The 16,097-nt window shown below is 34.1% G+C and overlaps 1 protein-coding gene across 1 annotated transcript in view; it reads left to right on the top strand.

Moving 5' to 3' along the window:
* The window catches only part of LOC129259678 (mitogen-activated protein kinase kinase kinase 4-like), a 32,904-nt gene extending 17,039 nt beyond the window's left edge, over positions 1 to 15,865 (top strand). Inside the window, exons 13-24 of the mRNA XM_064098116.1 lie at positions 853 to 974; positions 1,793 to 1,874; positions 2,374 to 2,440; positions 3,081 to 3,272; positions 3,771 to 4,100; positions 5,353 to 5,426; positions 6,721 to 6,837; positions 10,362 to 10,521; positions 10,976 to 11,095; positions 12,035 to 12,147; positions 13,073 to 13,252; positions 14,398 to 15,865. Coding sequence (XP_063954186.1) covers positions 853 to 974; positions 1,793 to 1,874; positions 2,374 to 2,440; positions 3,081 to 3,272; positions 3,771 to 4,100; positions 5,353 to 5,426; positions 6,721 to 6,837; positions 10,362 to 10,521; positions 10,976 to 11,095; positions 12,035 to 12,147; positions 13,073 to 13,252; positions 14,398 to 14,436 — 1,596 coding nt within the window. The 3' untranslated portion in view covers positions 14,437 to 15,865. The remainder of the gene's footprint in view (positions 1 to 852; positions 975 to 1,792; positions 1,875 to 2,373; positions 2,441 to 3,080; positions 3,273 to 3,770; positions 4,101 to 5,352; positions 5,427 to 6,720; positions 6,838 to 10,361; positions 10,522 to 10,975; positions 11,096 to 12,034; positions 12,148 to 13,072; positions 13,253 to 14,397) is intronic.
* Positions 15,866 to 16,097: the final 232 nt, after the last annotated feature.

The raw sequence follows: 16,097 nt of genomic DNA, 5'->3' as shown, positions 1-16,097 counted from the left end.
AAACAAACTTGCATGGGTGTTTCAAACCACGACTCAAACCATGTTATCTCACAGAACCATCACTACATAAACCACAACAAAACATCAAAAATGAAGAAGCAGGGGCTTGATTTAAATGGATTTTCTTTTTTATTGACACAGATAAAAGAATCATGTTCTTTATTGACCCTTCATGACCATTTCTGCTCGTTTTGCAGCATTTCAATTAAGACCTTATCCAACACTTTTGAATCCTGCTCTTTTCGTGATAGCATGATTATAACAAGTATGGTATCATTTTAAAGAGAATTAAATGATCTTTTGAATGATATCGAATTTGCATTGTGTAAAATTGGGAGTTGGGAGAAATTAATGGCCGAACTCAGATTTCCAAACTTTTTTTGAGGGGTTAATTTTCCTCGTACCTTGTGTTAGCATAATGATGATAATGATATTAATTCAGGGAACCTTCTCCACCTGCATCTCAGGTGCTCCTCTATTACCTCTGCTAAGCTAGCCTACCAATTTTGTTGCTCACATCTTTCCTCTTTGTCACTCTATTTCTTCCAATGCTTCAAAATTTCCCTCTTGTCTTCTTGGATATCCCACTTCCTATTGTTACTTCTCATTGGCTCTACCCCTATTTTTTTTCTAATTTGGCAATGTAATGAAATGAATGAAATACCTTGAAAGGATGTAATTTTGCAAATTTTTAATGAAATCTTATAGTTTTTGTTCATTTTGCAAATTTGAGTAGTGAAAGCAGATTTATTTGAATCATAGAAAAGCTGTGCTAAGTTTTAGTGAAAGTAATTTTTTTTTTAATTTGTGGATACATTAATTGAAATAAATTTGATCATTCATAACTTACAGTATCACAAGGAGGTTAGCCGTCTCTTATCCAACAAACAAGGAGAGTCTATTCTGAAGTTAGCTCAACAATGGATGAACTTTGCTCTTAACAAGTGGGAACGAGGAAAGGGACGTAGACCAAGGTTAGTTATCAATACACTCAAACTTGCTTTAGTGACTACATGCATGGAAGGACCACCTCACTATAAAGATCATTTAATTGATTTCCCTTGAATAGTAATTACATGTATTACAAGACCCTGTTTGGAAAGGACCATCTGTTTATAAAGACAACAAGTTTGATTTACTTCAATGGGTTACCCGCATTGAAACATTTAAAGTCAAACTTGCTTTTATAGTGACCATCGGTATAGAAGGACCACTTGTCTATTAAGACCACAGATTTGGATTCCCTTGAAGATAATTCCCCATTGAAACATGTATAACAAGAACCTGTCCATGAATACCACCTGCTCATAAAGTTTTCTTGTCTTCGGTAGTCTTTAAAGAAAGGTTTCAAAGAGCAAAACCATTGGGTTACTATTAAAAGCTGGTTGTTAAGTTGAGCATGAACTTTTGAACAACTGAAATATATCATTTGTGATATTTTCAAAAGCAAGTAGATGTTCTTTACTAATCACTGGTGATCCTTTCTTATGAACTGCACTAGCACCAATGAAAATCTGGTGTGTATCATTTATCACAAGAAAGGATCAACATTTGTGCGTAAAGTCGCTTGTAACTTACCATCAGATTTATGAAACACACATCAGATCATTATTCTATTTGTATTTGTATACTTGTATCATGTCTTGTTTATGAAACTGACAACAGATTAATTGCATAAGATAATGTATGGTTCTTTACTCACAGTTTATATATTATTTTTTGTTATGTATGGATTTTCGGTGTGATTAGTGTTTGGGTTATATCTATTTTGTTTATTGTCAAACTAATGTAGATGGGCTAACCAAGGTCTGGAGTTTCTAATCCTGGCCTGCGAACCTCGAAATGTGGCTCATCTTGGAGAGGAAGAATTTCAGGTAAACAAGGATATAATTTTGTTTTTAATCTTGTTTGATACTGTGGTGTAAAGCTGATGTGTCGTAGGTTTAAATTTCCAATATATACATGTAACCACTCCAAAGTTATTTGAGTTATTTTCAAATCTACACAATTATTATTTTTTGAAATAAATTTTATTAATAAATTGTGTGATGATCCTTTCGTAGACATTAATCCTATCCAGTCTTATTGTTTAATTGTGAAAATAATTAAATTGAGTAGTGTTAATAAGGTCATTTATATTCCGGAACATTAATTTCAAGACCATTTTATTAGACAAATATATTTTATTATTCAAAGAAATAATGTTATTTAACAAAAAATCATTTCATGAAATAATATCATTTTGTTATTTTATTAAACATAGAATTAAAGAAATGTGTTATTTCTGTTTACTCTGGGAAATGGAAATAGATGGAAATGACATAAAATGATATCATTGATATTATGTATCTTTTTTTAATTTTTTTTTTAAAGGATCTTCAACGTCTGATGAAGCAATGTATTGAGCATGTGATAGGGAAGACCACACCACAGAGCCCTGGTAAGCTTGATATCTATAATTGAGAGGGAACAACGGAACCCTGAACCTTGTGATCTGTAGTCAGGAGACTGATGGGAATTTGTCATTATGATTATTTTGGCATTTCTAACAGTTTAGAATGATAACATTACAAAGAATGACAGAGTTTTTAAAAAAGGTATACAGCTCAACTGGAATGTCTGTGCATAGAGTTGACAGCAGAGAGACAGTGCTTGAAATACATGGAATTAAGAATAGGTAATGATGATCAGTATTTTTTAATACAGCAATTAGGTGCGCAGGTAAAAGCTAAGAAATGAAGTCATCATTTGACTGGAACCAAGGTTTGATGATAGGGAGAGCAGCCTCTTGTGACCCATTTCTTAAAGACTTGTAACTATTTTAACTATAACCATGGTAACATGGCCTAGCAGCCAATCACAATCACGGTTTCCATGGTAGATACAATAATGGAAAATTACATCGTTTTAAGTCTTTATGAAACAGGCTTTAGGAAGATGGTCAATATGTACCTCACTTAAAATGTTGAATAATGCTTTACTTTAAGCTCAAATTTTGATCTATTACTTCCTCAGCTGTTTAAACATTAATCACTTATGAGCTTTTCCTTTCCTTCCACTAAAATTGAAAACGTTCTCAGATCGTATGGGATCTCCTGACTTCCTTGGTGGCAAGATGATGCGATCCCGGAGTAGCAAGTCCATCCGAAGCAGTTCATCATCAGAGCAATCCATCACCTCACCAACCAGTGTGGGAGACCTTAGACGCATTCCTAGTGTCGAGAGATTCCTATCCATCAATTCAAATACGAGCCCCACCGAAGATAGGCTAGGTGAGTGATCCTTCCCCTTCTCTTTGGGAATGTCCTTTATTCTCAGTCGGTCAGTTATTCAGTAAGTAGTCCAAAGTTTTTAATCCGTTTTTGTCCCATTTAAGTAGGAATAACTGGATTTGCATGATTCAGTGCATCCATCCTCAGCTCAATGCTTCTACTCTTCTCCACTTATTTCACTTGAAACATATGGAATATGTACAGCAGTCATTTTTACCAGGATCATGTATCATGCTTTATTTTGTTTCCCAAATAAAGATAAAAAATAAAAGCAGTGAAATTAATTTTGGGGATATTCATAGATTGAGTTGAAAGAAAAAAAATGATTTACACAATCCTTCGTATTTCTATGATTCTAAATGTAGCTTTAATAATTAGCTACCATTTCATGATTAGGATGGGTAATATTTCGGAAGTATAGGTAATATTGTTTCTTCTTTTGATGTAAAAAAAACACTCTATGAAGATCTGGCTAGTAATTGTTACTCTCATCTACAGATCCTGGTTTCCCTCGCTATGACAAGCGTTGCAGTCCCAACCCCACCTCCTCTCCCTTGCCGTCCAACCACGTATTCCGTGCCCTCTCCCGCGACACTGAATACGCTCCTCGCACCGCCAACAACTGCACACCTTCCGGTGCTGCGTGTCAGAAGAGGGACAGACGTTCCCGCAAGGTTCAGGCGTTGGAGCAGTTGGAGCAGGCTCGTAACGATAAGCTGCAGAGGGTATCAATGATTGGGAGGATCAGTGATCAACATAATAATCATGAGGTGGTTAATATTAACTGCAAGAAGGTGACTTTCAGGTGGCAGAGGGGTTTCAAGATTGGTGAGTTGGACATGATTATATTTCCCTTGTTTGATCACATGCGATCTCAACTGTTGAGCATGATGTCATTTGTGTAAAAATACTTTTTCATGAAAAATTGTTTACAGGTCATAATTATAATAACGAAAGTTGTTAGGGATGTTCAAGGCGCCTGATAATAAAAATAAAAACAAACTAGAAAGCCAAAAATGATGTACGATCATGCTTAAATAAAAAGTGATATAATCATGTAAACATACATGTAAATGAAAAGTTAGATATTCAACTGGCCTGTCAGAAATTGCCATGGGAAAGCCATGCGGTTAAGGTCGTTTAAGGCAAGGGGGGGCAGTGTAGCTCAGTCGGTTAGAGCGCCTGTTCCGGATAAGATCGTAGATCTCAACGTGCGTGGGTTCGAGTCCCGCAGCATGCCCGAAGACGTCTAACAAAAAAACTGATGCTAGCGTTGTGTGTTAACGTGCCTCACCGCTGTGTTCAGTGCGGGTGTGAATGCAGTTGCAAAACACTCCGTCCATCGGAAAGGACGCAAATGTTGGTCCCGTGTACAGGAGAGTCACAACCTATGCACGTTAAAACCAATACACTATTCGTCAAAGAGTAGGGTGTTCACCCGGTGTATTGCACCTGCCGGTCCCCGGTACTACAATACTGCAAGAATCTTCAGGATTGAAGGAGGCAGTGTAGCTTGAAGAAGAAGAAGACTACTCTTCCATATACTCCAATACATATTATTGCTAAAATGTCATTTTTCCCAAAAGTTTTATTTCAAATTACATTTTTCTTTCATGAGGACATAAAACAATATACTACCTGGATTATATTTAGATTACTGCCCCATGGGAATGGGTACTTAGGAGAAAACCCCAAATCCCTGATAATAAAGTACATGGCCTATGGGAAAGTTGTCCTAGCCCCTTGTCATACTTTACTTACCCAGTTGCCAATTTGAAATCTACATACTATTAGTGATCTCAATTTAAAAGCAGCTATAACTTTCTTATTGCTTGTCCGATTTCTTTCAAACTTTCGCCATTCTGTTTAATTTATTTTTCTCCTTCCCAACACAACATTTTATGGCCAAGTCTGGATTCCCCTTTAAACAAAACCTCATATTTGAATTCTGTAGTTTTATGCTCAGTTAGGCATTCAATTTTGTGTAACCAAACGTTCCTATTTGTTATTCTCTTAGTTTGGTACTCCTATAATTTAATGGCCTTACTGAATTGTTCATCTTTGTATTTCTTGTCTGTAGGTGAGGGTCAATTTGGAACAACTGTATACTCCTGCATCAACATGAATACTGGTGAAACACTCGCAGTCAAAGAGGTAAGAACTACTCATCCACACTAAACGTCTCCTAAAGTTTGTTACAAATGAAGATATTAGGACTTGCAAAGAGATGTTTAATTACTGGCGAAACACTCGCAGTCAAAGAGGTAAGAACTACTCATCTACACTAAACGTCTCCTAAAGTTTGTTACAAATGAAGATATTAGGACTTGCAAAGAGATGTTTAATTACTGGCGAAACAATCACAGTCAAAGAGGTAAGAACTACTCATTTACACTAAACGTCTCCTAAAGTTTGTTACAAATGAAGATATTAGGACTTGCAAAGAGATGTTTAATTACTGGTGAAACACTCGCAGTCAAAGAGGTAAGAACTACTCATCCACACTAAACGTCCCCTAAAAGTTTGTTACAAATGAAGATATTAGGACTTGCAAAGAGATGTTTAATTACTGGTGAACACTCGCAGTCAAAGAGGTAAGAACTACTCATCCACACTAAACGTCTCCTAAAAGTTTGTTACAAATGAAGATATTAGGACTTGCAAAGAGATGTTTAATTACTGGTGAAACACTCGCAGTCAAAGAGGTAAGAACTACTCATCTACACTAAACGTCTCCTAAAGTTTGTTACAAATGAAGATATTAGGACTTGCAAAGAGATGTTTAATTACTGTTTCCCCACTACAGGTGACCACCATCACCAGTACAGGCTTGTTTTTTTTCCATTCTGGTTAAAATTCTGCTTGAATAAATAGTGCCTATTCTATTTTATTGACCACAAGCATGCTCAAATTCTAGAATTTCCATTTTTAAATTCACTCAGATTTTGCTTAATTGATTTTGAATTTACATTTGTTTTATTTAATAAATCATCAATTGTGCCTGTGCTTATTGGCGGTGGTTGCTGTCGACATTAGTATCAAATAAAATATAGGAGACTTTTCTCCAATGATACATCTTCAATGTCATCTTGCCCTGATCCAGATATACATGTAACAGGAAGTGATGTCTTTTGTTAATATATGATGAAAGTTGATACTTTACTTACAAAAAAAATCATTGGATTGTCTAGGATTATGAATAGGCATGGGAGAATCGATTCAAGAACCACAAAGTCACAAGTAATCAAATACCTATAGGTCTAACAAACATCTTTTGCATTCTTCCAATTTAAAGCTTTGCTCTAAAAACATTACAGTCAAACCTGCTTTAGCAACATTATAAAATATGACTCCCTGTCTACATCCATTCAATCGTTGAAACATCTATTTTGTATCACTTGGGCAGTCTTAATAGACAGGTTTTACCATTCCCTTTTTTCCATCGCAGATGCGATTCCAGAGGAACGACCATCAGGTGATTCGAGATATTGCTGATGAGATAAAGAACCTTGAAGGGATCCGTCATGCCAACCTTGTCCGTTACTATGGTGTGGAGATACACAGGGTAAGAAAGCAATATTCCCTTCTAAGTTCTATTTAGAATGAAGGATGCAAATGAGTGATTCCATAAAATAATCAACGTTTTTGTACGTCCCACCCCAATTTTTTTCAATTTTCACTTCACTTTACTAACTGCTCATGCCATGATCATTTAATAGCAGTACAACTTTTTGTATGAAATAGAAAACATAAACAGATCGTCACAGGAAGGTCCTACATACATGTATTAGGCGTTGGTATGTTTACCCAGTTGTTGTGTGTCCGGCCGATCAATTTTAGAAAGTCATTTGGAAAAAAAGACAAGTGAAGTTTCATTAATTTTTAGTAAAAAATGTTAAATATTATAGAGAACAAAATAGACGATGATTACAACTATTGAATTCATATGTTTAGTGTAATCCAAAAACAAAAAAGAAGGCTTCAAAAATATAAAGTGTCTGGACACCCGACCCCCCATCCTACTTTATTGAATTACCTAAATATGATAGTATGAGAGAGGAATATGATGTATGATATTCTTTTCTTGTAACTGGGTGACTTTTACATGTGATATCTTTTAATTCCATTTCTTTATAATGAAGACTGTTTTGTATTGCTGTGATAGCTTTTCCCTTGAATATTTTAATCTTTGGTAAGACTGCATGATCATGTAGTCCCACAGACCTAGATCCTTGTTATACTGGGAAAACATTGGACTGATTGGTATGCTCTTGATTGTAAATTGGAGACAACTCCTGTCAAGAAAATCAATGAAACCAAAATATGATTGTGTCTTGCTCTAGAGGCTTGGAGTATTGTTATGAATATGTTGGAAGATATTAATGACAATTTTTGTAGTACATTTTTAAATGAGGACTTGCATTTTTTCTGATTTTAGAAAAAAAATATAAATCAAACTTAGATCTAATATTTCCTTGATGAAATAGCTAGGTATTTTTACTGCTTGTAATTTCACCAGCAGCACTGCATTAACACTTTCATAGTGTCATTTCACTGCATAGCATCACCTCATGGGGGAAAAAATGTAGAGATTAATTGTACCCCATCTATTCATTTGGACTATTATAAAGAGCTTGTCTGAAATATCTGATGCTATTTCATATGTGGATTACAATTTTTTTCTCTTCGATCAGGAGGTTGAACGGGCATTGGTTGTTTAGCAGTTATGATTTGCTGAGAATCAAATTAGACGAAATAAATCCTTGTTCTTTAATATATTATTTTGGATATGATTACTGATAACAATCTTTAGTGAAGTTTGATAATGCCCCCCATCTTTTGCAGTGTCCACCAAATCGCCAGGACTGGAGTCAATATGTAAGACGCTATCAAAGGAAGTCATGTATATAAGACTCTTGTTGCATAACACCAATGAAATAATGATCTTGCATGCTGCTATGGAATGCCATTAAAGCTCTCTTCAGGATATATAAAATGATATGAATTTATACCTTGGTCACATTTGCTCTACGGCGAGTCGAAAACAGCCGTTTTAACATTTTTGTAGCAACTATATATAGGTGGTTTGAATTAAAATTAATAAAACAGCTGTTTTCGACTCGCCATACGGCCGCCATAGATCAAATGTGACCAAGGTATTATTATACCAAGAGTGTAAAGAATTTATTTTGAAAATATTGCTTGTATGTTTCCAAATAACATTTTTAACATGAACTTTAATTTATAGTTATGTATAATTTTCCTTTCCCTTTTCCTTCCATTACTCTGTTTTCAATGGGCATCATTATGCTGCCATGATTAATGCAAGAAGTAATGATTATGATTACAAAATAATTCCTTTTTATGATTACAAAATGATAATTTTATGCCCTGCTTGAATGGAGTAATGCAGAAATCTTTGAATGTTTTGTAATTGCGAGTAAAATGCATTGCTTACTCAACTGACTAACATACTAATAAAGGCTAGAGCTATTTTCTCAAGTACTAAACAGTCACTTTGTTTGAGCTCATCAAGAATATAAATCACTTAACGGGCAAATAATCTACAGTATATTTGCAACGTGTCGCAGGAATTAATACATGAAACAAGCATGAATGCATGGAAATTTGCATAAAAGTACAGCAGGAAATGTAAATGTTATGTAATGTATGCATGTGTTATCTTCAAAATTCTAGCTCTACAATCAAATAGTGATTTGGATGAGATCGAAGTGTATAATGACATGAATTTTTACATCCATTGAAGTATTGTTATTAATTGGAATTACATGTAGTGATAAAAGATGAGATTGTTATTCCGCATTTATATGTTTCGCTTAAAAATCACATCGGAATAATGTTTATAAGTACTTTACAGATATAATTACCTGAGTCTTTGAATTCTTGCTTTGTGTGTTTATTATCCTTCTTGTGTTAATGAAATCATATACAAACATGATTGTCTAATATTGAATGTCAAATCTGCAGTGATGTTACATAAATCTTAAAGGTTTGGAATGATAAATAATATACTAAATGAAAAATAAAATAGAACAAGTCAGAGAAAAATTTCAATCAAGAAATAAACCTTTAACCTATTTTTCAATTCTATCAACTATTTGAATATTATGTGCATTTAGACAGCAGAACTTTATTTTTATGTTTTATTAAATACATGTATTTATTGTATTATTGTAAAGTCATTCGGGCATGTTATAATGGAAAGGCACTATGCTAAAACTAAGAGTATGTAAGAAATTTGAATTTTTCAATTTCTGATCTAGCAAAGGCAGATAACTTCCTTGCTATGAGTCTGATAGGAACCTTGTGAAAACTCCACTGGCATTTCCTTGACTCTTTTTATCTTCAATTATATTTGCTCATAGGTTGAAAAATGTTTTTAACAGATTACAATACACTTAAACATGTACAAATTGTTATATGAAGCTAGTTTGAAATTGATGTTAAAAATGTTGTCTTTCTGTCTATAAACCTACATGTATTGTTGGAATATTCAGCATGCAAATCGGAAAAAGCGACCATTCAAAGCATCTTGAATATTACATGTACTTTTGCGATATATCCTTGAGGTAAAGCAGAAACTTATTCAAAGTATTGCATCCTATGGTTAGATAAATATTTTATTTTATTAATAATTAATTCATCTATTATGATTTTTTTTCAGTTCACAAATTCTTTGTGCCTTATGTTTTTTTTTCTACATGTATCTTGGTTTCTTTTTTTCCTGTTTCCATTTTGTTTTCTTGTTTTCTTTGTTATTATACGGTCTTACTTCTTATCCTGTTACAATGTATTTTGTTTTCCTATTTTCCTCACTCTCCCATTCTAAATATGTTGTGCATCCCTCCCTCCCTTTCTTCCCCTTCCCTTTTCATCTCTCCTTTCATTCCTTTTCTTGCACCCTTCCTCTATCCCTCGCACTATCTCTGCTGTCTCTCACTCCCTCACTTAGTTCCTCTCCTCTCTGTCTATGTTTATCTCTTGGTCTCCATCACATCTCCTTTATTTCTTTGGTCCTTTAACATTTTATCCATCTTTTTTTTTCTTCCACTGATACCCCCTCTGTAGGAGGAGCTGTTGATCTTCATGGAGTACTGCGACGGTGGGACCATAGCTGAGGTAGCCAAGACTGGTCTACCGGAAGAGATGATTAGACAATACACCAGGGAGGTTACCATAGCGATCAGCGTCCTCCATGATCACAATATCATCCACAGAGATATAAAAGGTAGACTAGTAAGACTATTCCTTTTGATAAAAGATTAGACCATAATAGATTATTCAAATTAGACTGTTTAGTTTAAAGATGAGAAGACAAGACAGGTGATATTCTTAAAACAATGATGGGAGAAAAGGTAAAATATGAGATTTCAGAATGAAGACAAGCTCGGTAAGGGGGATGATAAGGTGAACTGAAATAATGGAGAACTATAACTTTTCAACTAGACAAACAAGTAGCAGAACTTAAGGTAAATTATAATTGTATCCATATAAAAAGTTAGAGCCAGTTGAAAAAACAGAACCTAAAAGTAGCAAGCAAATTATCATTTATCCTGATCAAGAGATTGAACAACACAAGAAACAAAATTTAGGATTGAGGATTGTTAAGTTTCTTCACTGTCAGGACAAAATAGAAATTCTTCAAAAAGATTTTTTCCCTCTTCTATCTAACCGTGATATAGGAGCAAATATCTTCCTGCTCTCTGATGGTCATGTGAAGCTAGGAGACTTTGGTGCTGCTATTAAACTCAAGACACATAACACAATGCATGGTGAGGTTAATACCACCATGGGAACAGCTGGTAGGTATCTTATTCTTTATTGGTTTCATACTCATTCTAATTATACTCATTCAATCAGAAATATCAATTTTTTGTGGTTTGTTTACCGCTGTGGATCACCACTCTCACATATTTATTCATGGTGGCATTTTTATATCAACCAGGTCAGGAAAAACGTGTATGAATACTCATTCTTTCCAGTAAAATAACCATAGACTTATTATGCATTTAAAAAAAGGAAACCTCAAAATCTTCACCAAATTTCTTTTTTGTAGAGATGAACATTTATTTCCTGACTGGTGAAATGGTTTCAGGTGTGGAATATAAACTTACATGTTATCACCTCTTGATATCAGGTGTTGAGACAAACTCTATTTCTTTTCTGCTTCACTTCCGAAAGATGACTACATCCAGCTTGCCTCTAAAGTAATAGTCTGCCCATCACCTTCACTAACAGATTTTTTGCTCTTAATACACTGAGCTTTACACAAAATGCATGAACGGACACAGAAGTTAGAGTAGAAATGAAGCACAATATGCTATTAGCTACATTCTTTTTCAAACCTATTGTATGAATTACATTATACCCCATGTTGTTCATTTCAGTCCCTCAACTGTGGAAGAAACTTCTCAATAATGTTAAAGAATGTTCTTCTTCTGATCTATTCAAATGCATGTTAAAGTCTCACCTTTTCCAAAGATCAATTTAATCTTCCAAATTAGTGATGTATTGTAGGAGTTCCTAGTCGCATATTTGTATAATAGATTTCAATATGTGATTGTTTCCTTTTTTTCTTTCTTTCTCATTCTACCATTCAGTGCGCTAAGATACTTAAATGTAATTTAGTAAGGTATGGTATTAATTAAATCATGCATCGCAGTCACATATTCTGCATTGTACATGGATGATTTGCACCAAACAGAAATGGAGCATTACCAATTTTGTTCTTCCTATCACAGCTTATATGGCCCCAGAGGTGATCAACCAGACTGGGAAAGGAAAGCGAGGCTATGGCAGGCAAGCTGATATCTGGAGCTTAGGATGTGTAGTCATTGAGATGGTGACAGGCAAGGTAAGTAGATGATTGTAATTTGGTTTGTTGCTGCTGCTGCTCCTACTGCTACTACTAATAATTATAAACTGATGCTCATATAGCACATAATCAATCGAAACTGCTCTGTGCGCTTTACATACAGCTTTCCAGTATTACACTTCAACAGAAATATTTAGAAATACACCTTCATAATGATCAAAGTGTATGGGACTACACATTTGGTATATTTTCCATCTGTGGTATTATAAGAAAACGAAAATAATTCTTTGGTATGCAAAGTCAACATTCATTTCAAGTTGCCAGGGAATATGTTTTTGGGGTTTCACATTGCAATTGCTTTACATGTTGTAAAGACTGCTACAGAAAAAGTATTTTGTAGCAGATTTTTACATACATGTAGGTCTGTACAGAAGTTTAACAGTTGAGAGTTAGTTATGACCAAAAAATGTTAATAAAATTTGGTTAGCCAAATGCTTGAAATGCTTGCATTGATTAATAATCATGCAAATGTATTTTGTAGCAATGCTCTTCAAAAATATGTTAAATGCATGCACAACGCAAATATGAGATTTACTCAATATGATGAAAGTTATTAATAAAATCTAGGTCTTGTAATGGGTTTCTACTTCATATAAATGTAGCGTATACATTAATGATTTTTTATTGAAAATTAAAATCATTTACCTTTTCAAGCCACCTGTGAAATTATTAATTCTTTGAGGTCAAAAGTAGTACTATATTGTAGAGGCTATGGTATGCAGAAAAATTGTAGAGTAATTTTACCATTCAGGTCCCATATTGGGTTCCTGTTCACATACTGAATATCATTATTTAATTGATTTGTGTGAAAAAATTAAAATCATATGAAAATAATTTGCAATGTCATGAATTTTTTTCCCCCCACTTCTCCCCCATCTTTTCCTTTTCACTTCTACCATTACAGAGACCATGGCATGACTATGACCATGAGTTCACTATCATGTACAAGGTAGGCGAGGGCGCTGTTCCTCATATACCAGAAGCAATGAACCCTGAAGGGAAGGACTTCCTATCCAGGTGTCTGAAGCATGATTCATCCAAACGTTGGACGGCAAACAAATTGCTGGATCACCCATTTCTTAAGGTAAGATATATGAGTTTATATTGTATTAGCAAATATTTTATCCACTTCATTGAAATTTATATAAAGGCCACTGCACACCTTACGACCCGACTGGTCTGCGACTGAGTGAGGGGAGATGAATCGCAAGGTAGCCATAAGCCTCGACACCGCACACCTTGCGATCCGATCTGCGACTCACGCATGCGCTTTTTGCCATAGTAACTGAGAAAGTGCGCTTACTACTGCGTATGCGCGTTGTTTATCATATACGCGTCGAGCAACACTGCTGTCTGATTGGCTGGAAGTTGGATTGAGCTTGCGAATCAGTCATAAGGATTCGACATGTCAAATCCTTACGATTTTCCTTGCGACTTGTCTCTGACCGGTCTGCGACGCTCAAGTTGACAAGCAAATCTAAATATGTGACATTTTGTCTGGAAAAGCCAATTTCCATCAGACCTTTTAGCTTCTGTTTGTTTATTTCATGTGACAGTTGTGACTAATAATAATCTTTAATTTGTGTTTGCCAGGTTGATCAATGTTTCCTGCTCAAATTGAAATATTCATCTGTAATATTTTTTTGGATGTAATTTTACATGAAATTTGTCCTTACTTTCATTGTAAATGAATGCTTATTTTGATAGTAAATGACTTTCATTATGTTGACCATGGTAGTATATCAGTTGTGAATACATTTTTTTTTGGTAGAATATTCAGTGTTGGTCTTTATTCCAGTTTATTACTACTTTTTATGAATGTGTATGTCCTAAAACTCTTATTGTATGGATGCTATGATATTAAAAAACAAGCAATTTTTACTGGAAATTTTATTTTGACTAGGATCTGACCAAATCGAAAAGAGCTGCCTATTTTTTTTTTAACGGGAAAGAAAAACAATTCTTAAGCTTGGAATTGGATAAATAATGTCAGGATGTAATCTTAGATTATAATTATTGGATATTTAATCATATTTATAAGATAAGTGTTCAAAAGGCCCTTTTATAGAAGAAAACCATTATCTTGAGAGGGTTGTGAATACCTCATAAATTTCAAGATTTTCAAAAGAAAGCTCAAGGAATTAAAGAAAAATTTGTCATTCCCATTATTGAATCTATATGAAAGCTGTAGACAGGCTTTATTTTTAGTTTCATGTCCTCCTTTTTCAGGTTGCTGCTGGCCATATTGAAGAGGAAAATGAACATTAGTCACATATTACCTACTCTTACTGGGACACCCCCATGGAGTGGAGAAAGTGCATACATTTTCTGTGGGCGAGTTAGAATCTTGTTCTTCTTAGGTCACTACACAAGTCCAGTTCAGTGAAGGGTAAAGGTCTGGCTTTGGTGTTGAAAGACTCCACAATATGATAACCTGGGTAATAATATATCTGTATATCACTTAGAGATATTGTTCTGTTGCCTGTAATACACAAGCAGAATGTTATTATCATCAACATGTCCTCATTCAATGTGTAAATCATTAAAAATGCAAAGACTGAGGATGCAAGCTGTAGTTTCAATTCTCACTTGATTTTGATGGTTTGTGAGAATTTGAATGAAGATATAAAAGATGAGTCTGTTGACACAATATCTGGAATTTTTGCTCAATTTGTGGGTCTGAATGGATCTTTGAAAAATGGTCAACAAACTATCACAGTTTCTCATGATTTGAAAAAAAAAATGGAATAATGAGAGAAGGATATGCTGGTATGAAATCATTTTGAAATGAAATGGAATGTGAGTTGTGCCACAATAAGAGAAATGTTGCCAATCAGTATGTTGATAATAAAGAGAAAGTGCAATATGAAATATGGTAAATATGTTTTAGTCACTGGTAATTCAAATATTCAGTCATTTGAATGGTAAGACAATTGAATTACCAACTATATAAACACAATATCATTAGATTAATGCACCTCTATTGATATATTTTTTAAAAACATTTGTTGTTATGAAACAGAGCATGCTTTCATGTGACAAATATGGCTTAGTAGTGCCAAATTTATGTTCATATTATAAAATATGAAATTTGGTTATAAACGTAATGGAACAACGACATTGATTTTACAAGCTCTTTTGTTATATATGAAAAATTAGACCAAACATCTTTTTATTGTACATTGGAAAATTGTTCAACATCATCTTGATCAAACTATTGATTTTAAATTTGCAATTAGCATGCTTTGTACATTGCCATTCTATTTTTGAACATGTGAGAAATCTGTTTTTCTCTGAGACCTTAACTATGAAAGAGTATACCTACCAATATTTTCTTTCTTTCTTTAAAGAAGACTTTTAAATGGTTTCTGTTAGTCTTTAAAAGAAATGAATATTTCAATTACCCTTCCCCTAAAAATGTAATTCATTGGTTCTGCATTTCCCTACTGTATGAATTCAATGACAAGGCATGATAGTTTTATATCAAAATCATTTGTTTTTTTGTATTCACAAGTTCTACTAATTGCAGATCAACAGAAATAAATAAATCAATTTTTCACTTGTTGAATGAATGTAGGTTGTTAAAATTTTTTATCTTGTAACAAACATGTATTTTTATATTTTAATTGACGTATAAGCCCATGAATTATAATCATTAAAGGAGAATGAAACCCTTGAAACCAGCTGAATCCATATCAAAGAGAAAAATCAAAGAAACATATTGTTGAAAGTTTGAGGAAGATTGAATGAATAATAAGAAAGTTATGAGCATTTGAATATTGAGATCACTAATGTCATGTAGATCCTCCCATTGGCAAAGCGACCAAGATCTGTGATGTCACACACGTACAACTCCCTCATTACTTTAGTACTTATTTCACTTATATTCTCACTTTTATAGAGTCTATCACAAGGTGAGGTGTTCTCTT

Source organism: Lytechinus pictus, chromosome 4, assembly GCF_037042905.1.
Source record: "Lytechinus pictus isolate F3 Inbred chromosome 4, Lp3.0, whole genome shotgun sequence".
Classification (NCBI taxonomy): domain Eukaryota; kingdom Metazoa; phylum Echinodermata; class Echinoidea; order Temnopleuroida; family Toxopneustidae; genus Lytechinus; species Lytechinus pictus.
This window is presented reverse-complemented; position numbering and strand designations above follow the sequence as displayed.